At 40.4% G+C, this 21,690-nt stretch overlaps 1 protein-coding gene across 7 annotated transcripts in view; it reads left to right on the forward strand.

Moving 5' to 3' along the window:
- Positions 1-21,690, forward strand: part of SYNRG (synergin gamma) — a 36,263-nt gene that overhangs the window by 11,841 nt on the left and 2,732 nt on the right. For all 7 annotated transcript variants that reach the window (XM_026861479.1, XM_026861480.1, XM_026861481.1 and 4 more), the window contains 9 exons: positions 800-936; positions 3,420-3,538; positions 3,717-3,779; positions 6,261-7,211; positions 15,842-16,441; positions 16,797-16,960; positions 17,695-17,748; positions 18,483-18,579; positions 18,867-19,015. In XM_026861479.1, the coding sequence (XP_026717280.1) occupies positions 800-936; positions 3,420-3,538; positions 3,717-3,779; positions 6,261-7,211; positions 15,842-16,441; positions 16,797-16,960; positions 17,695-17,748; positions 18,483-18,579; positions 18,867-19,015 (2,334 nt within the window). The remainder of the gene's footprint in view (positions 1-799; positions 937-3,419; positions 3,539-3,716; positions 3,780-6,260; positions 7,212-15,841; positions 16,442-16,796; positions 16,961-17,694; positions 17,749-18,482; positions 18,580-18,866; positions 19,016-21,690) is intronic.

Genomic DNA, 21,690 nt, shown 5'->3' on the forward strand with positions numbered 1-21,690 from the left:
CAATGAGCCCGGCTCCTTTAACGCTCTGTAGTGGCCACAGGCTTTAAGTAAACACTAAAAACGAGCTGAAATCTGACCCATGACATCTGAAAACATGAAGTCATGCTGCTAAGGATGTGCTTTTATTTTTCCCGTTTCTTTCTGGTGGCATTAGAAGAGGTACAGAAGTGTTCTCCATGACAAACTAATTGCGTCGAAGCGGGATTTCAGTTGTAGTTAGGATTTTGTAATGCACATAAAATGGAGTTTTAGGTTAAACTACACAGCAGACTCTAGTAGCTGGTAAAATAAGTCTGAGTTTTCAGGAGAAGCTGAGAGCTATGAAAATCTCTGGTTTACAGCACTGTAAATCATGTGGGGGATAAATTTTGCTCTTGGCAAATATGGTTCAGCCTTCTTTGGAAAATATTTATTCTGATGCTTTTGCTGTGTCTATTGATTTTAAATTGTTGACTGATGTAAATCATCAATATTTGTTGTGTATTAAAAGATTACATGGCTATGATCAAGAATACATTTAATGTGAAAGGAGTAGAGTTCCTTATTCACCTGTTCTTTGGGCACACTACACCTAGTATGTAGCCCTGTACACCTTGTGTGTGTTTTTAGTTGCAGGTGAAGTAGAAACACTGACCGTGCTAATTTTGCATGCCAGCGTGGAAAGGATTTTTCCTTCTTTTTTGCTTTTTTTTTTTTTTTTCCTCTCTTGAGTCAGTCAGCTACTCTGAACTGCTTTCACGCCATATGACAATTTAAAAAGACAGCAGCATAGCAATTTACATTGTTGTTTCTAATTCAGGTAGTAAAAGCAGAAGATGATGACTTCCAGGAGTTTCAAGATGCTTCAAAGTCTGGCTCACTGGATGACTCTTTCACTGATTTTCAGGGGGATGTAGCTGGCTCCTCCAAAGCAGCCAGTTCACAGCACCGGAGCAGGTAGCAGATCCTTGATTTCCACTCCTTCAGTATTTTAGAACTCTTTTAAGAAATGAAATGTTTTCCTCTCTTGTGGGTAGCTTTCCAGCCTGTAATTTTCTTCTGTCACCTGACGTCTACTCTGACAGTTTCTTTTGAAGGTTGTTAGAAGTACAATTAGGCTTTCTGAATCAAAAATGACATTTGATGTGCCATAGGTGGTTGGCTGTTCTTTAGCATTCTAGTCACCACGCTGAGGTAAATTGCGTTTACAAGGTTTGGGGATAGGTTTTCAAGTGTTTACACTACTGCCCAGGCAATTGAAAGTTACTTCATACTGTGCATTCAGGCAAAAAACCTTATGTAAAGCTATTCAGAAAAAATACACTGGGGCAGAGGAGTTCTGCATTCAGTGCTGTCTGCTTCCATTAGAAGTATGACCCCGTGTTTGTTGGAGATGATAGAAACCATTTGCTGACATCAAGGTCTTTCTTCAGGCCCTGAATACAGACCCCAAAATTCATGCAAGAGCACAACATTGTACTCTTAATGACTGAGAACTCCAGTTATTTCTATTGTTTCTCTGGCCAGTGCTTAAACTTTTGATAACTGACTATAAATCTCAGTTGAAATCTCATTCAGACTTCAGCAATCTTGGCTTTTCGTTTGGGAGACTGCCAAAATGTAATTCCAGTTCAGGCTCATTTTGTATAACAAAATAAGTAAGCATGTTTACTCCCTTTCAGAGTTGACAATTGATCTCTCAAAGTCCTGTGATTACAAAATTTCAGTGTTGTTTCCTTTTGCTGCACATGGCAAACTTTTATGTACCTCCCAGGTGTCTAATTGTAGACGTACAGATTTTCTGTGTATCAAAGTGACTGTTCTCAGCTGCAAATAGAACTGGTGCTTTCCAGGTGAGCAGCATTTACCAGTCTCTCCCTCAACAGTGACGTCAAATGGGAATACTAAACCAAATTGTTCTGTTACACCGTGCCTAACGGCATTGCATGGAGAAATTAAATTTTGCTGATGTAAATCAATGCCACATGCCTCTGAAGATGCTCTGTTTTAAGTATATCTTCATTTGTGGTAGACACAGTTCTGCAATTAAAAGCTGTTCTGCTGCTGAAAGTTTTAACAGAAATATTGTTTGTAAATTCCACAGGGGGAAGCAGGGGATCATTTAAAAAAAAAAATATATATATTTTTTAAAAAATGGTGTTTCTTTTTCACTGCAGCAGTTCTCTTTATTCAGCTGTAAAAGCATTCAGTTTTGAACAGAACGTTATCAATGAGCTATAATCTAATTGCTTATGGAGCTTTATTTAAAAAAAAAGCCATCTGTAGAGTACAGATGATTAACCATTACATTTGCCAAGATTGCATATCTAATAGCCTGGTTTGCAGTGATGTGAAATTTAATTATATTACCCTAAGCTATATTTTTTTGACATTGCACTGTCTGTCTGCAAGCATCACAGACCATCATTAGCACGTGTGTGCAAGTGCTTGGGTTTGTATGTTGCTTGTAGGCTGCTGATAAGGAGATTTAAATGGCTCTGGAAAGATTCTTCCTTCAGGCCAAGGAATGCCATAGAAATTCATTCACTTTTTCAATGTGCATAGTATTGAATGACATAAACGAGAGGTAAAACGCATCATTCATATGTAAAGGATGTTGTTCTGTAGAGCTGCCAAGGTCTGATAAGGGGGCTTGTGTGGAGGGCGAGCAGAGCTCTCGCAGAACGTCTGCTAAATTATACAGCAGTTGCTAACATGGTGTTAGGTTATTATGGCAGTTTTACCATATAGAGCGTGTTTATGTGCAAAAAGATTTGCTTGTGTGACAGTGGGCTAATCCTTATTTTGCTAATTAGATAGCTACCTGAACTCGCTGGTTTGCACTGACAGAAATTCAAAATTATCCTTTTGGACAGCGGTGTCACTTTATTCTCTTAATTTTTCAATATGTAATGAAATATAATTAAAAGTAGTTAAGCTGAAAGTATGGAGCTGACGATATCTCCTGCAGTTTTAACTCTTTACCGTATGTAGTTCTATCAGGGAGAATCATCCTTACGCTGCCCTGGGCAAAGCGAGAGATTAAAGTGCGGTGATTTCAGGTCTGTGTCAGTGTGCCTGTTGTCTCTTGGGCCAGGAATTCCTGTGGTGTAAAGTTCTGGAGCGTTTTGTTCATGTTCTGGTACAAATTAAAATCGAGAAGGTTGAAAATCGACTTGGAGCCTAAAGAAATACGATTAGGTGAGATAAAGTGCGAATTCACCCATCAGTTAGGCAGCTGCCTGTTTCCATGCTCTTACTCTTAGTAGGCATTGAGGTAGTTTACATCAGGTTCTTGATTAAGCACTCTAGGGTACAAGCTTAGGTTTAGTGATTGGAACTGTGCAGTCGTAGTAAGAGGCTCCTTTAAGTAAAACCTGGAAATGTAGATTTCTTCTGGATAAATTAAGGAACTTTGCCTTTATCTCTTTTGTTTTTAGTGTTCCTTCTTTACTAATGCCACTCCCAGGTAATAAGACACTCTCCTCAACTGATAAGTATGCTGTGTTTAAAGGAATTACAGCCGAGAAGCCTTCTGAAAGTACAGCTACTTTTGGAGGTAAAAGGAAAAATATACAACCACTATGAACAATTTATTGTAATATTTCATATATCTTGGTTTTGGCACTGATAAGATATTAATATTTAACAATCAGAGCAATTATGCCACTATAAAATTTACTATATGAATTCATAATATCTTTATGTAAATGTATTTCTTTTCTCATATTCACTAGATGGTGGAGACAAGTATAGTGCTTTCCGTGAGTTAGAACAGCCGGCAGAGAGCAAATACTTAGGTAAGCAGTATGTTTTTTGGAGCTGTTTTAACATATTTTCTTGGTGGTTTTTTAGTAGTTCTCTATGAGCTGCAGAATTTTCATTGCTAGAATTGTAGAATAATGGTGCTTCTGCTTCTCTGAACGACTTAGCAGGAAGTATCCTGAAAAAAAAAGATGCAATATATTATTGGAACAATCTACAAATCTTGTATTTCTAGAAGATTGGCATCTCTTCTGGGTGCTTCTGAGCTTTATTTTAAAATGATGTGGTTGGAATTTGTTCATTTTAAGGAAGGAATCACATATTCTTAGAAGATAGAGTAAGATGCTTCTGGACAAAATTGCAACTTTTTTCTATCGTTAGGGCAGAATTTAAACTTTTCATGTCTCTGGTGCTCTAAGAATAGATCTGATCACTTATTTTGAAACTTGTGTTTAACTGTTTTTGATTGGGAAAAGTAAAACCTAGTTGGCATCTGAAGTATAACGTCTGTGTAATTACAAAAGCAGAGTCTCCCTCAGCCTTTTGCAGAACCCTCTATGTCAAACCCACTTATGCAATGTAAGTGGTTATCTCATCTTTTTAATCAAAGGGGGGGTGAAAAATCTCAAACTCCTACTGACTTTCATACATTATCGGTGGACAGATCAGAAGATAAATGTGTTGCTAACTTAACCTGCCTTCCACGGAGTTATGTTATAGCCAGCATTTTGTTTGATTACTAGAGAACAACTTTAGATTCTAGGGTACAACTGCTTACCTTAGTTCACTCCTCCTCCTCCTTATTTCTCAAAGATGGAATTCTTTTTTTCAGACACTGAGTTCCTGAAACTCCTGTAATGTTTTGTGAGATTCTCACGCTCAATACCTTTTCAGGATTAAATGCATGCAATGAAATGAAATAATATTTTATCTCTTGATGTACATGTTCTAAAATAGAGAAAATTACTATATTTGCCAGCTACCCGGGTCTGACCACTCTTAACCCTTTCACCAGCTTACATTTCTAATGGAAAAGTTTGCAATTCATCAGTAAGTTTAGTTTGCTGTGATGTTTTAGTTTTGATCAATGAATAGCAATTTCATGAATATTTGTCTTGTTGCTGGGCCAAGTGAGTTGATTTGGAGGGGAGGGAGAATGGAAGAATGTGTCAGGTAGAGCCGTGGTCCTTTTTTACCATTATAAAGAGTAGTATTTTAAGTCTTAGTTAAACTGATTTAAAGTATAACACTGTGTGGTAGCTAAGAATTAAATGTTAATGGTGTGCTTCTAAAATAGAACAAAAGCTGTTTATTGGACACTTGTCTTAAAGTATACATCAATACTTTAAAATTACAAGTAGTCTAAGTATGGACATGCTGGTGAATGGGTTAAACAACTCAACATATTTTCACGTTCAAAAGAAATTGCTTTGTAAAAAAATAATTGCATATGAACAGGAAGAAACTTAGAAAATTAGTACTCCAAAATATTTAATGTAAATTCAGTGAAAACATTGTTACCTAATGTTTAATCAGGTTTAAATTACAATCCTTACATAGCACGATCTTACGTTCAGTAGGCAGGTGAACTAGAGATCTCCACATCTCATGATTAATCATGCTCACTTGCACGTGACCCAAGCTTCTCAGTAAAACGGGAATCAGTCTCAGCAGAAGCCAGAAGACGCCTGGGCTATAGTGCATTTACTGAAGTTCTGGTCACTTAACGCTACGGTATGTGTAGGTGAATCTGGCAGAAGGAAGACGTGATGGGTTAAAACGAGAGCTTAAAAATGTTCTAAAGCAACACGTTCGTGTTATTTCCTGATTGGGCCTGTGTCTCTTCGGCCTGTTGGTTCCCCGCTGTGCCCGGGTGGGCAGGCTCGTTGGCTGTGTGCCTCCTGTTAAGCTAGCCTTTTTCAGAAGTACCTTCAGCCACCAGGCAAGTCTGGTTTGGTTGATCTCTCCTCTGTTCCCCTTTCAGCTTATCAGCAGGGTTGCTTTTGTCTCAACTCTCTGCTGACACCCCATGAGGCAACTGCATTTGGGCAATATTTCGAAGGACGGCGGGGGGAGAGTTGTAAGAAGGAAATATTGTATTGGTATAAGTGAAATTCGAGCTTACATTCATTGCTTGGCAAATATGAGAAGGATGAGGTGGGAAGCAGAGCTTACATGGAAGCTGAATGAGACAGAACCGATCACCTTTTGAATCTGTTGGTCATGGTGTCTTGATATTAACTCAGTGTAAAGGGAATTTAACATGACTTTGAGGCCATTTGAAAGACTTAAGTGTTTGCTGGAATGAATATTAGAATCGCTGACCTTGAAACTTGTGTGGTTCATAGAAGTTGAGTTTGCAGTTCTATGTGCATCCTGAGGTCTTAATTGAAATAGTTTGCATAAAAACTTCTGACATTGCATGAAATAATTTGCTTGCTTGCATGGTGTGAGTATGATGTATTTGTTGTCACTGCAGTGTTTTATGTTTGTTTTTTCGTTGTTCTTATTCTTAGGAGATAACCTTGCAGAATTCAAGCCTGCAGGAACCGATGATGGTTTCACAGATTTTAAAACCGCTGACAGTATCTCACCACTAGAGCCACCTACAAAAGACAAAACCTTCCCCACATCCTTCCCTTCTCTGCCCGTTCAGTCAAAGCAGCAAACACAAGCAAAGACCTCTTTGAATCTAGCAGACTTGGATCTCTTTTCCTCTACTGGAGAAAACAAGCAGCCATCCTTTCCACCTGCATTTAGTACGTCAAAACCGGGCTCCTTTCCTCCACCACCCCTTCCATCTACCACTGCCCAACCCGCACCCAGCAAAAGTTCCAGCTTAGCTGATGACTTTGGAGAATTCAACCTTTTTGGGGAATTTTCTAATTGCGCATCAGCCAGCGGACAAGATGACTTTGCAGATTTTATGGCTTTCAACAACAGCAGTGGATTTTCCGAACAGAAACCAGATGACAAATACAATGGACTTAAGCTAGAGGCTGGTCCTGTTCCTCAGCCTGGCTCATCGGTCAGCACGACAAAGAGTGGGCAGAGTTCTGCCACCGCTGCTACGCCCACCAAATACGACATCTTCAAACAGCTTTCTCTGGAAGGCTCTGGAGCTGGCTTTGAGGAGGCGAAGGACAACACGCTTTCTTCAGTGAAGAGCGATGATGATTTTGCCGACTTCCACTCTAACAAGTTTTCTTCCATGTACAACAATGCAGATAAGTCCTTGGTGGACAAAGTCGCGGCTTTCAAGCAGGCCAAAGAAGACTCTGCTTCGGTGAAGTCTCTGGATCTCCCTTCTATTGGTGGCAGCAGTGTCGGCAAGGAGGATTCTGAAGATGCGTTGTCTGTTCAGTTTGACATGAAACTGGCTGATGTGGGAGGAGATCTTAAGCATGTCATGTCTGATAGCTCTTTGGATCTGCCAACAGTTAGTGGCCAGCATCCACCAGCAGCAGGTGAGGAACTGGTTAGATTGCTCTGGTAACGTAGGTGATGGAGATTTGGGTGTTCTTCTGTGTGCTAAATTACAGTATTATGCACTCGTCTTTCAGCAGTGAAAGGCTTCTAAATCTGTGCACCCGCTAGCCAACGGCCCCTTAGCAGGGCAGCGTTTATTTTTTGTCTTAGAAGACTATAAATAGATTGAACAGTTTGAACTCCATGCCAGTTTATTTTTGAGATTTGACAACATCAAATACTGGTACCTGTTAGCTCTTGTCACTTAAGGGATTCAAGTGGAAAATTTTCTAATGCAAACAATGTCATTCCATTTGTATTAGCAAGATGAATGGCAGAGAGTCTCACTTTAATCTCTTGGTTTCAACAAAGCATTTGGCTTGGGGACTTAACCCACTCTGCGCTTCTAAAAGGGTAGGCAGAACACTAATTTGTGCTGTTAATGAAAAGCTGTCTAATCAACACCACTAGTATATTCCCGTTACGGGGGGGGGGCTTAATCTGCGTAGCCAGTATTTTGCAGGACTGCAAGTAGAAGCATTGCATATACTTTTTAGAGTTAAAACCCTCATTGGAATAATTGTGCAAAGGGCCTGTAAATGCTAGTCTCATGATTGGTAGCTCTTGGACCTAAATTTAAAACCATGGGACTTTTACTTTATCCTCATCAGGTTTTCTCCTTCTTTAATTTCCCTGTATGAAAGTGCTCCTGAGAGAGTGAATTGACCACCGCCGATCTGATCACATATCATAAAACAAATTTCCCAAGTGTCCTGCTTTTTCTTTCCGTATGTACATAGGAAGATAAGATGTAGTTAAATGTTCTGTGGCCTTCAATAACACGGGAACCATTACTGTGTCCTAGCGACAAGTATTATGCAGTCTAAGGCTTTTCTGAACAGGGGGGAACATACAAACTGTAACAGCTGTTACTGCAAGAATTGGTTATTTCCATATGAAATATTTCCTCCGTTTTTGCAGATATGGGTAGAGAAAATACACAGTACTGTAATTTTGCATTATATGATATTTTTAAGTAGGGGAGAGAATTAAGTTGGCGACTTTGACATGGAAGATGCTCTATAACAGGGTACAAAATATCAGGAATAATTTATTAGCAAAGACATTTAATTTTCGTATTACTGCTTGGTAAAATTCCAAGTTGAGTGAGCTGTCAAAAACGTAGCACCTACAGTGTATTCTTGAATGTTTACTTTGGTTTTGAAAGCACTTTTTCCTAGTATTTTTCTAGCCTCTTTTGGTGGTAGTTTGACTTACGTGGATCTTCTACAGGATGTGAGCTTTTGCCACAGAAATCAGTGATTAATAATTGCCGTTTAGTGGCAGGAAAGACTTTTTTGGTTTGTTTAAAGGGGTTAGCTGATCATGTGCTTGTTGCTAAACTTTTGAACTCTGAAGTATTAATTAGAAGCTATTTTTATTAAACTTAAACAAGTCTGTATTCTCCTATGGTGCCAAGCTAGATGTTTTTCAACAGGGAGAGTTTTACTCCATTTAACTCTGTTTGGATTTCGTAGCAGAGCGTGCCCTGGACGATCTGTTACGAATATTTCTGTGCTCACGTGCTCCTTTATGTGTGTTTGATGCATTTCAAGCTACGAACTGCTGATGTTCAAGTCTCTTTTTTTTTTTTTTTCAGTTTACATAAAGTTAAAAAGCAGATTTTTTTTTAATTTTTTTTTCCTCTTCATTTCCTTCGATCTGTAAATTTAATGTCAAAAAGGGACAGTATCCCTTTGTCACCCTCACTGCTGAGAAACGGGAGACTAGTCATTGGGAACTGTATGTTTGCAAGCACCGTGTAACATCTCCGGTGAAACAGCAGCGGGACAGAGGTGCTGATAAACGATTTGACTTTTCTGACATACTGATACAGAGGTCTTTTATCCTTTGGCTATTGAGACTTCACGTTGCTTAGCTTCCAGGTACGGGCAGGTAGGTTGCTTATGCTGGGAATTGGAAAGAAATTGTTGAGTTGCTGGCCATACAATGGACTTTGGTCTCTGAGGGAAGCAAGGTTTTCAGTTTTGCTCTCTCCAAAGGGGATACTGTCTCTTTAAACTTTGCTATAATTCTTTGTGTGGAAGGTAGATTATACTAATGTTGCCTGATTTCTCTTGCATTTACTTCGTATAACCCTTTGAGCACTGGCTGCATGCTCTTAGTTTCAACCAGGCTGCTTCTTTTAAACCAAATATACGTTTCACTCCAAGACAAAAGCATTTAAATTATCACCTGTTTATGTTACATGGACTTAATTCCTTCTGTGTCCTGCCAAACGTTGCAGCGAGAGCGTACCCTCGCCCGGGTATTCTCAAAGGGTTATCCATTTGCTGCACTTACAAATCTGTAAAGTACCTTTTCCTTTGGCATTATTGGAGATCTCTGTATATTTTAATCAACTTCAGGTTTTTTGCTGCTTTTCTAATGTCTAATTTCAACTAAACATTTCCTGTGTGAATGTGCCTTCTCAGATCTGCTTTGATATCTCTCTTCTGCAAGTATTGACCTGCATGCTTTATTCTGATAACGCCCTTACGAGCTCCTATGTATCACTATCTTTTGTGATCTGTAAGTCCTGCTGTGTTAATAAATATTATCTTGGCATATTTTGAAAATGTGGGGATGTGTGTGATTTGTTGCAAACCAGCAATGTATCTCTTTTTCCTGAAAAATCCAAAGTTTAAAGTTATAGTATCCCCTTAAGCTGGCGGGTGCCTTTCTCTCGCAGAGCAGCGGGTGGATGAGCTGCTTTCTCCTCTTCCAACGCTTTGACCTCGCTGTGCACTTCTGAAACCTCACATATCAGACTGAATATTATTTTTTCCAAAGCGCAGCTTTCGGAAGGGGTTGAAGAGAGCAAATGTGTGGATGGCAGGGTTGTTTCTGTTGGTTTTTGAGGTGGTAGTTCAGACTGAAGACAGAAATGTTTTCTCTGTCCTGTTGTCTCCTCCTCTGGCTTTCCCTGCTGCCAGCCAAGGTTATGATACGCCTCTGTGAAAGGGACCAACTGGAAAATGTGTCGCTATCGAGGCCTTTATGATATATGGATAATATATATGATAATAGGAGCCCATTAAACGATATTCTGATATTTATTTAGTTAATCTAGAGCGAGTGAATCAGTGCCCCAAAGTAAAGGGCCCTGCTTCCTTTTTCTGTTTGGGAACTCCTGCCTTTCTAAACATTGAAGCTTTCAAACATGAGTGACAGCTGCACATTTGTGTCACGTAATTATGTCACTTTGAATTCCTCCAAATCCTGGGCCACTAACGGTTTGGGATTAACATCAGCAGACTAGGCAAAAAAGCTAAAAATAATTGAGATGTGGAATAAAGTTAAAAAGTTACACCAGCGCAAATTGGGTTTTTGTAGTTCCTTGCCACAAAAGCAGAAACCAGCACATGTTTTTAATTCTTTACACCAATCTTGGGAGACTTTAAAAGAAAAAAAGAAAAAGAAAACACCACCCCAGTTTCATTTTGGAGAGCCAGTAGGTTATGCCCAGCCCTAAAGCTTTTTAAACTGGAGGCTTGAACATAAACGTGAGACGCTCAGTTCTGCAGGGCTTGTGCTGTTAGTATTTGTTCAGCTCATCATACCTGGAGGAGGGGGAGTAATGCTCATGACTCTTTATTACATTTTTGTCCAGACTTGACAGTCAGATTCACTCACTTGCTCTCATTTAGTATAATTCTGCAAATAGAATTGCTTAACAACACTTGTGTATCCTGTGGAGGGCTCTGACGGCGGAGGGTGCGTCCGGGCTCTCTGAACACCCTCCAAGCTGAGCCGAAGGGCTCCTGCAGGGCTGAGCTCAGCCTGCTCTCCGCTTCCCACGCGAGCTCGGGGTCTTTATTCTGCTGTGAAATGTTGTTTATGATGATAACTTAAAAAAATAATTAGCAAATAATTTAATTCCACAAGGTTGGAAGGCTTTTCTCTCCTTTTTTTCTTCATTTTAATTTATCTTAGAGTCAGCATTGTTGACAGTTTCCACCTTAGCAGTGCTGGGTACTGCCATTCCTGAGCGAAAGTAAATTGGAGTCACTCCCTTGTCATTAACGCTCTTCCCCAGCTGAGAAATGGGCTTTGATTTTTTTTCTGATTGCTGATAGGCACGGCACAGATCACAGCGGTACGTCCGAGCCTCGGTTTTCTTCCATTTTCATCTCCCCCTTTATCAGGTGAAGCCTCACTGGAAGCTGTAAGGAGGGGATGCCTGTCCCTGTCCAGTCTCTGGATGGAGACATTCCCAGTGTAACAGGGTGTGTGTGGTTGGAGTGTGGATGCTGTTCTGCTGGGAACAGGACTCGCTACCACCTGCATCACCCTAACAACCAAAAAATGGCACAAGAGTTATATTTATCCACCAGAATATAAACTGAAGTATAAAAACAGGAAGCTCTCCTATGTTAGATAAAATCACAAAATATATTCCAACCTTCTGAATTGTCTCTTTCAGTTTCCTTTAGAATATCACTAACACTGTTAAGGGTTTTCCTTAAATGATTAAAACTGTTGAAGGCTCCAGCTTGTAAGTTGCCTCCAGCCATAACTTAATCCTTGGTCGTTGAAATAAATTGTTATAGTTGGCTCAAATGAAGGATGTCAAGTCTTTCTGTAGATGAGATAACACCGGGAAACAGTGTTTTAACTGTTTTTCATCCTCTGTCAGTGTTCTCCTGCACCTTCCTTGGCAGCTGTTGCTTTGCCTCTCTCCAGCAGCGGCGTGGCTGGCTTGTATAGCTTGTAGCTGTCCCCAGGCGATGATCAGGCAGGTTGGGCCGTGGTTTTGCTAGTTCAAAATGAATAGAAACTAAATGGTAAATATTTCAAACCTTTTGCTTTGGAAAAAAATACAAATTGGGTTTGGTTTTGAAAGCTTTTGGAAACTTCCTGCGCTCCAGCATGACGCTGTGAAGATCATTTTCTCCATCCTTGGTCTGCTAGAAAATATTTTTAAGGAAAAACAGTGTGGTTTCATGTTATTCAGATGGATCTGCCTTTGATTTTTACAGACACACGTGCAACTCGTCCCACCCTGCCCCCATCTCTAAGCGATTTGAGAATTGCTATCGAGTGTATTTAATCTGGGGTGTGCTTTGTGGTCTCACCAGCGCAAAGCTGAGCCCGATGATGACGTGGGGCTTTAACTCCACTGGGAGTGTGAGCTCTTGGATTTTTATAACAAAACTAAACTCAAATCTCTCGTGTCATTTCTGAAAGACATCACAGAGTTGCTACTGAGACGACTAAAGGAATACTGCTTAATGATGATACGTTTCACTGAAACCTATTGCTGTGTCTCTTGTGGTAGGATTACAGGATTCCTAACGCGTGATCAGTACGAGATCTGCCCTGCTTCGACAGTGAACTTGCTGTATGCTCCCCAAAACATTGTCGTAGAATTTTGAATGGATTTAGTCTTTGCTCATTTTTGTTATATGATGATTCTCCTCAGTTCAGATCCTGTTCTTACTAAAAGTGTCCTCCAGGAGGAAATGGCCGTAGCTCCGTAGCATCCGTCTTCGCTAAGTGCGATGCTTAGTTAGAAGGAATTAATTTTTTTTTTTCCACTTAATCATCTCTTGCTTTGAAAAAAATATTACTAATACACATGCATCTTTTTAAATTTGGAATTGCCAAACTGGCAAAATGAAGCTTTTATTACACCAGAGTCTAGAACTGCAGCATTGTACCTGGAGCTTTTTTATTCATCACACACGTCTGTGGTCTTTAAGAAAAAGGCTGTTGGAGGAGCAGTTTTTAACACTGCTTAATAAAACAATCTTTTTGCTGATAATAAAGATACTCACATCGTGAAGAGTTCTCTAGGGTCAGCCAAGGAGTGCTTTTCACATGTAAACTGCTTCTTCGCTTATTAGTCTGGTGGCAAGTTGCTCCTCTACCTGTGGGGGGGAGAAGCTCCTCTCTTCATTATGCAGCAAATATGCTCAGAGCAGCCTTTAGTTTTGCTGTAGCTATGGCAAAGGTTATGATTTTACTTCCTCTACTCAAAAACATCTAACCTGTGGCAAATGGTTCGATGAAGTGAAGTTCATGGCACAGCAAAACGTTGGGTTTTTTTGCAGTAGAATGAGAATTCTTATAAAAGTTAGTCTACCTTGGATTACAGACAGTTATACACATACATTCTTATTTCTCAATGAATTGTTTTAGCTGTAAGCACTTTGTCTCAGAACACAGTATTTTTCCTGTACTATAATAATCTTAGGAAAGTTTATTCACCAGGATAATCCTTTTGTAACTGTCCACATAAATAAGAGTGTACAGAATTGAACTCTTACATTTCACATTGCCTCTTGCACCTATGCAGATGGGTTTCATGTGAACTCACATAGAGAATCCTGAATCTTAGTTTGTGAATAATTAAAATATCGTTCTGCCTTCCCTGCCGTGACCTACTGATTGCAGGGGGAGTTCAGGATTGCCACCGCAGCCTGGTGCTGATTCTGCCTGTGCCTCTGAGCCGGGATCGCATCAGGAGGAGTACGCTGACCTGGTCCTTTAGGATGTGTTTTCAGCTCAAACTCTTACCAGTTATCAAAGAAGTCTTTCACAATAGATTGTGCAGATCTTCACAGTAGGATCATCACTCTTTGCATGTCCTGGTGAGCACCGAAACAATAGCAGTGCTTAAATCTTCGCTGGGTATTGGAGTCAACACAAATTGAAAAAAAAAAAAAAAAAAGAGCACACAGTGGTATTTCCAAGATCCCAGGATTAATTACAGTTGGCTAACATTTTGTAGGTTATTCTGGCACTTTCTTTAATGCCAGTGAAGCTTTCATTTAACTTCTTTAAACAAAACCGTATGTTTGAGAGCACAAGGTGTGGTTTCTTGTGATAAATTACTGATCCCTTGCAAGTCAGCTTCTTTTTACCTTGGAGCCTTCTTTCTGTTCGGTTGTGCCATAAGCAGGTGATTTCATCTCTCGCCTGTTTACCCTTCTGTAAACTGCTTGCTTTACAAATTTAATATTCGAATGGCTCTTTGAAATCTTGCTGTATGTATGCAAGGTGCTCACGTTTGTTATTGAGATGCTGTCATGTGCAAATGCAGCAGCTGCAGGAAGACTGTCCCTTAGGAAAATCTGATAGATGACACACCGTGCCTCCCTGTCCCGTTGCAAAGGGCCTTTTACTGGAGTAGCCATTAAACTATCATTACACTGTATATTTGTTGGACTTTTTAATTAGTCATGTATGTGGGTCATGCCTGGAAAACAGCCTAAAGTGTAGTGTGCTCTCCCGTTCTGGTAAAATGAATAAGTGAAGGCAGAAATGTTTTGTTTAAATGCCTTAATCCTCGGGCTGGTGTGGCCAGATTGAATAAAGAGGGCAGCTGGAAAGTCAGCTTGTTTCCATCCTTGGCTGTCTGAAACCCAAGTTGCTGCTACCGCCTGCCAGCCAGTCAAGACCATAATGTTTATCAGAAGAGTCTCAGCTGAAACGATGCTGAGAGAATATATTTTCTGGTTTGGGTTTGCTTTACCTCCAGCCCGTTTGACCCTAGGCACTGAGCAGCGGCTGAGTGTCTTAATCCAACCTGACAATTGTTAATGCTGGAAAACAAATGCCGAATGTAGTATAGCAGGGCGCTTTTTTTTTTTTTAACGCTTTAATGAAAACTACCCAGCCCCTGGCTCTCTGTGCCTTCACTATGGATCAATCTCAGCCTAAACGTGAAAGATCAGTTGAACGAGTAGCGGGCAAAGCCCAGCAGAGCCTGCTCGCTGTGCTGGCTCCTTTGCTGGCTGTAAGCAGCCAGGCTGTATCTCATACCTGCTCATGGCAGTCAGAAGAACCTTTTGGCCCGTATAATTGCCGGGTGAGTATAAACCTTTGGAGCTTTCTGCAGAATAATTGGGTTTTCTCTGTACGTAACTGAATGAATAGTTTGTTAAAGCCAAAAACCAGATCTTCGCCATTTTCACGTCATTCCTGGAACCTGTAAGTTTGAAGAGTCGGCTGTGCGGCACTGCAGTAACTGTGATAAGCTTAAACAGGATTTCTTTTTTTTTTTTTAAATTCTTGCAGCACATTTTTATACGTTATTTGTATCAAAGCGTGAATATAAAGTTAAAATATATTAATACTTTTTATCAGAGGGAATGGAAAAGTTAGCCCAGTCTTCTGTGTGGTTGGTTTTGATAAGATGAAGTAATGCGATAAAATGTTTGAGTTGCTAATGTTTACATTTTGATTGCAGATTCTGCAGCCAGCATCAGAAAACTGAACTGGTGATCTGTGCAGTCTGTACTGTCTAGAAACATCTAATTTTTTTTTTTAAAGTTTTTTCGCTACCCACAGTGGGATGGTGACTTGCAGCTTAAAATACAAGACAGTATTCAAAGGTCAAGGCTTACATTTATTAAATGGAGAAATTTTGGTATTAAATGCTTAGGTATTTTTCAGATTATTTTTGTGCAAACTGTAGTCTAAGCCTCACTGAGACAAAAATTCACTGTGTTTGTTCTTGCAGTTCTTTAAGGCTCTTAGTCAGTTGCTATTGTTTTTATACGCTGTAGAGAGATTAATGTTTGAACTTCAGCTTCTAATTGTAGGGGTTTGTTTTTCTCAGATATAGATGACTTAAAATGTGCCCCATTTGGAAGCTATAACAGTGGGTCTGCAGTCAGCAGCCTGGCGAGCTATGACTGGTCCGACAAAGAAGACATTCATCAGGGGAAGAAGCTCTCCTCCTTTGTCCAGTCTTCAGGAAGTGGATCCTCCGCGGCTACTTCTGTTCTTCAGAAGAAGGAGACCTTGTTCGGCAGTTCAGAAAACATTACCATGACAACAGTTTCCAAAGTGACAACCTTTTCTAGTGAAGATGCTTTGCAGGATGTTTCCTTTGCAGCCTTTGCAAACTTTAAAGACTCTGGACCAATATCCAGCGGTCCAAGTGATGATGACATTGGAGACTTTGGTGATTTTGCAAGACCTTCATCAGAAGCCCAGGATGCGGCGGCAGCTGACACGAATCAAGAGGCAGACTTCCTTGCTAGTGGTATCTCTTCTGAACTGCGAAGAGAGCCCACGGATGACTTTGGAGAATTTCAAAGCGAAAAGCCAAAAATCAGCAAGTTTGACTTCTTGGTGGCAACTTCCCAAGGCAAGGTGAAATCTAGTGAAGAAATGATCAAGAGTGAACTGGCTACCTTTGACCTGTCTGTTCAAGGTAAGCCCGCTCAGGGTGGAGGAAGACCATCATGCACGTGCTTATCAGAGGCTAATTTTTCTAATCAGATTATAAATTAGCCAGTGGGGATTGTTTCAAAGGCTACCAGAAGGAAGCTGAATCTTCTCATTGGGTTCTGTTGCGTTTGGAGCAGGTTTTTTTCTAAATGAAAAAGATTTTTGTGCCAAAAATGGTAAGAATTGAGGAACCAGGGAAATTTGCACCAGTCATTGAGTAAATAGGGGGCTTTGTTCTCCTGGAGTAGTAGTGCATCCCTTGCTACTGTTTTATTAATTTTAAATTGTCTGTGCCTTTGTAAGTAGAAGGCTAACTTGTTTATATCCTAACTTTTTAGGGTCTCATAAGAGGAGCTTAAGCCTAGGTGACCGAGAAATAAGTCGCTCTTCACCTTTACCAGTTTTGGAACAGCCATTTAGAGATCGTTCAAATACCTTAAGTGAGAAGCTTGCTTTGCCTGTCATCAGAGACAAATACAAAGACTTGACTGGGGAAGTTGAGGTAAGGAATTATCTGGAATACAAGTAAACTGGCAACGGCTTTCATCAGTGTGCTATCAAGGGTGTTCTGTATCCCAGCTCTTTGGGACTTTAGCTATTTGAATTTAGAGTATGATTCTAAGATGGCATCTGGGTGAGGTTAAACGTTACAGTCAGAAACTGCTCATAAAGGAGGTTTCCTCTCTCCTGTCTTTAAAGTCTTGTGAAGTGGGGAAAAAAAATGCTGTCGTCTGAAAGCCAGTCAGAATCACTTGACCTTGCACTCTAAATTTGTAACTGGAAATTAGTTACAACTTAAATCTAATCCCAGCTTTGGCACCAAGACCATTGGCTTTGGGAAATGGCTTAACTTTTTTGGCTCTGTGATATTTATTTCTCTTGCTCATCTTGAGAATAGACGGTGAAAGGTCTCAGATTAAATTCAGCTAATCCCCATTTCTAGAACAGCAGACTTGTAATAAACGTGTCGGGAGTAGGTCTGTATAATGCAAACTTTCACCTGGTTTTATATGTTCTTCCTTTTGAAACTAGTTCTAACTCCCAGAAATCAAATTTTAGAGTTCAGGTGCAAAGAGAATATTTAAAGAATGGGGGGGAAATTAGGAATAGTTATGTTAAAAGTTTACATGGCTAATCTGCAAATAGTCACTTAGAATACCCATCTGCTGTATGTCTGAAGGAGAAAGGGAAATGTGTGTAGGAACAAGGTTCAGACTGTCCTTTTCTTTCAAACAGGAAAGTGAAAGGTATGCGTACGAATGGCAGAGATGCTTGGAGAGTGCCCTGCAAGTAAGTGTATATCCTGCTCGAAACCTCTTCCTCCTCCCTGAGGTGCCACCTCACTCAGTGTTTAATACCACAGAGGCATAGTAAGGGTGTGAATCAGCCCAAGGGGATTACAGTTTTTAAATCAAAAGCTGTCACACAGCAGAAGCATTACCTCCTCGGTGAAAGATCCTGTACTAATCTCCCTGTCATTTGTCATTAGTCTGGCTTTTGCCTAAATTTTCAAGTGAACTAGTTAACATGGGGTTGCGGTGATGTGGGTGCCCAGTAAGGCTTGTTGTTCAGGGCGCTGATATCAGCACCTGGCTCCTCAACGCCTGGGAAACAGGCTTGTTCGATGTGCTGTGCAGAGGGGCCGCTCATTTTTTGGTAATGGGTTTCACAGCCAGATTAGTTTTCCTTAAAATTTCTTCTTTGCATTTAAGTATTAGACAGCCCAAACTGTAAATGTTATTATTAAACTAGATAGCGATGCATGCACCCTCTTAAAACTATTACTTTGGTTAAAAAAAAAAAATATTTGGGGGAATACATTAAGGTTTTAAATGTTCATATTTTCCCCCAGTTTACTTATAGTTGCAGCATAAATATATCAAAACGTGATGGAGGACGGCAATCATTTCATAATGCAATTTGCCTCCTTTTTCATGTAACAGTTTCTATTGGGGACAATCTTGCTTGTAATAATTATTTTCAGGTAGATAACACCGTTGTTTTATGAAATTCATTCCCACCAGGTCATAAAGAAAGCAAATGATACCCTAAATGGAATAAGTAGTTCATCCGTTTGCACTGAAGTTATCCAGTCTGCCCAAGGCATGGAATATTTACTAGGTAAGTTCTAATTGACCATGTCTCGGTGTATTTAAAGTTCTCCTCTGAAAAACAGTGATATATAATTACTCTTCCCAAATTGGTATTATTTTTAGCTTAATCTTTGCCTGCACTGAAATAATGAACAAGTCTTCTGCTAAATAAATGTAACTACTACTTTGAAATAACCGTCCATGACCACCACCTGCGTGCCATGCCTATTTTGTGCTGTTTCTGAGTGAAAGCTTCAGGAAGCTTGTGCCTGCAGCGAATTCTCTGCAATCCTCCACTGTGTTTTATATCAACAGGGGTTGTTGAAGTCTACAGAGTAACAAAGAGAGTTGAACTCGGTATCAAAGCAACTGCTGTTTGTAGTGAGAAACTCCAGCAGCTGCTGAAGGATATCGATAAAGTGTGGAACAACCTAATAAGCTTCATGTCACTTGCTGCTTTAACGGTAAGACCGAAAATAAGCTATGTCTTTACTACAAGAAATGTCATAATTATATGTAAAGTGACTTCACGGGGTGTCCTAACTTTACGCTTTGTGTTTTCCTCTTGCAAAATGGAAATGCACTTATTTGTGAAATCCAGTTTAAAGCTCTCTGTAAGAAAACTATTGCTTATGTACAAACGGGATGTTATCTTCCTTGGTGTCTTAATGATTTAGATGTTATCCTACATGCCTGTGGACCTCTCCAATACGGGAAATTTAGTAAAATTTAAATAAGCCATTTTATGAAGCCAGAATAACGTGGACATACCTTGTCTTTGGAATATCCCTGCCGTTAGTTTTACTGCTCACAATACAAGAGCGCGCAATGTAGGGACACAGGAATAACTCAACTCTTCCTCTCTCTCTCTCTCTCTGCATTTGGAAACGCCTAAGTTTGTTTTGGTTCCTGCTACAGACTAAATAGCTTTTCCTCCTCTGAATAGAACTGCCAGAAAAAACTCGGTTGCTCTGAAACAGTCTGGTAGGAGCTTGAGAGCTTTCTACATAAGCGGGCGAGTGGTACCAGGCGAGGTGGGGAGGGGCTGTGGGTGGCCTTCAAGAGGAGCATCCCATGGGAAGGGTCTGCGAAGGAACTGGGAAAGAGGGGCACACTGGGGCTGGGTCCAGAGTACGGACGGTCAGAAAGCAAGAAAACCGCCTTGCCATGAAATACCTTGCAGATTTTGTGTATGTATGTTGCAGGAAGTACACCGTGCAAAACACCTTTCTTTAACCATGGTAAAACTCATCTTTTGAGGGAATCGTCCATCTGTGGGGGCCTGATATCGCCTTGCATAATGGATCCCTTTAAGTATATGCCTAAGGAACCTTTAACTCAGTATCAGTACGTTACATCAGGCATCAGTAAGCAGATCATCACCATGGTTATGTTTTCTCTGAACATTTTAATTTGTGGCTTCCTTCTTGCAATGCAACGATGGCCACTAAAGATCTTTGCTTCACAGTAAACACTCATTTATAAGTAAGGCCCAGAGCACTTGGTGTCTGCTTGAACTGGCCATCTTCAGCTCGCTCTCATTCCCTGCAGAACAGGTATTATAAATGAGCAGTCCCTTTTTACACACCTTTTACACCTTTTAAACCTCTCCAGTACAAACAGTGGGAGCAAGCAGGTATTTTGGGTGATGTCCTGTGTTGCACAAGGCCTGCCGTAATACGAAATTTATACTTCCAATATTTTACAGCTTGGCAGATGAAGTTGATAGGCCGGGATTCATCTGTTTGAACTCTGGCACTGTTGATGGTAACAATCTAAAAAGCTATCAGGATCCTCTCCTGATTTAAGCAAGTGGATTAAAATTTAGTTCTTAAAGTGCTTTTCCTTGGAAGATTACAGGGATTACCTTAAAGTTCAAAGCTTGGCCACGTGTTCTCCAAGCTGCAGTGGTCCAGATAAATTTTAAGCACGCTAGGAGCTGCGAATAATGAGTTCTCATACACCCACCATCCCTCTGAAGTTATCCAAGAGACAAAAATCATCCCTTTCTGTTCCTCTCCTCCACCTGGGTCCCTGGAAGGTGTGGAACCCATTCCTCCTTCCCCGGGGATCGCAGTCACGGATCCCAAATGATACCCAAGCGCCAGTTGAGAGGAGTATTCTAGCTCTGAGGCATGTGCTTGGAAAGGTTAATTTTATCTTTGAAAGGATTTCGTTACAAGGTAATTTTATGCACAGCCTTGTGGTTTTTCCCTGCAAATTACAGGATGACCTTCTCATTTGCTTCACCCGTGCATTTGGTAAACAAATATTAGAGCGCCTTTATTAATTTGATTGATCTACTTAAAGATTAAAGGGCATTTTTTTCAGGATTCCAATTATTCTCCAGCCATTCAGCCAGGGGAGCGTGATCAGCATACCTGGAGCATGGATTACACGCGCGCATGTTTTTTTTTTTTTTTTTTTTTTTTTTAAAGCTTCTTGCATTCCAAGTGATTGTTTTTTCTTTGCACCGTTACCTTCAAGCGAATCTTCAACTGTTTTATACCACCCTCGTGCAAAGTTTTAAATTACCATTTATCTCCTGGCTGAAATGTAAGATCGTGTACTGGAAAAGCGATTATATCCATTTATTACTTATTTGCAGACTTGTTCTCCCAACCTTTGCCTCTCTTTAACCTGAACTCATGTGAGACTGGTGACCTTAATTCTAATATGGCTTGGTTAACCTTAATATCCCATTTTGTACGGCTGCGCCGTATTCTACCTTCGGAAAGACCTTCAGCAAGAATAACAACTGCCCTTTTTTGGTCAGGCAATAATAGGGAATTCAGGACAATAAACAGAGATACAGACTCCGCTTCAAATGCAAACTAGAGAAGCTGTGCTGGCCGATGCCTCCTTTCCCCACAGCTGCACAAATAGTTGTTGCATACCACTGTTTATCTTCGTCCAGTTCTTAAGACACCGCAGTTGAAACGTAGCAGCCGCCGCCTGGGCTCTTTCCTCTGAAGTTTCTTCCCCTTTTGATGTGGGAACGTGGAACTTGAGAATTCTTTCCTTTGTAGTCTAACCCTTTTTCAAGAGCTTGAGTGTTATAAATTAATGCCGGCGGAGATTGCGTAGCAGGATTGCAAATACATACTAATGGCTTTGATTAAATCACACGTCAGTTTAT

This window comes from Athene cunicularia (genome assembly GCF_003259725.1).
Source record: "Athene cunicularia isolate RWA chromosome 19 unlocalized genomic scaffold, athCun1 chr19_part1, whole genome shotgun sequence".
Taxonomy (NCBI): Eukaryota; Metazoa; Chordata; class Aves; order Strigiformes; family Strigidae; genus Athene; species Athene cunicularia.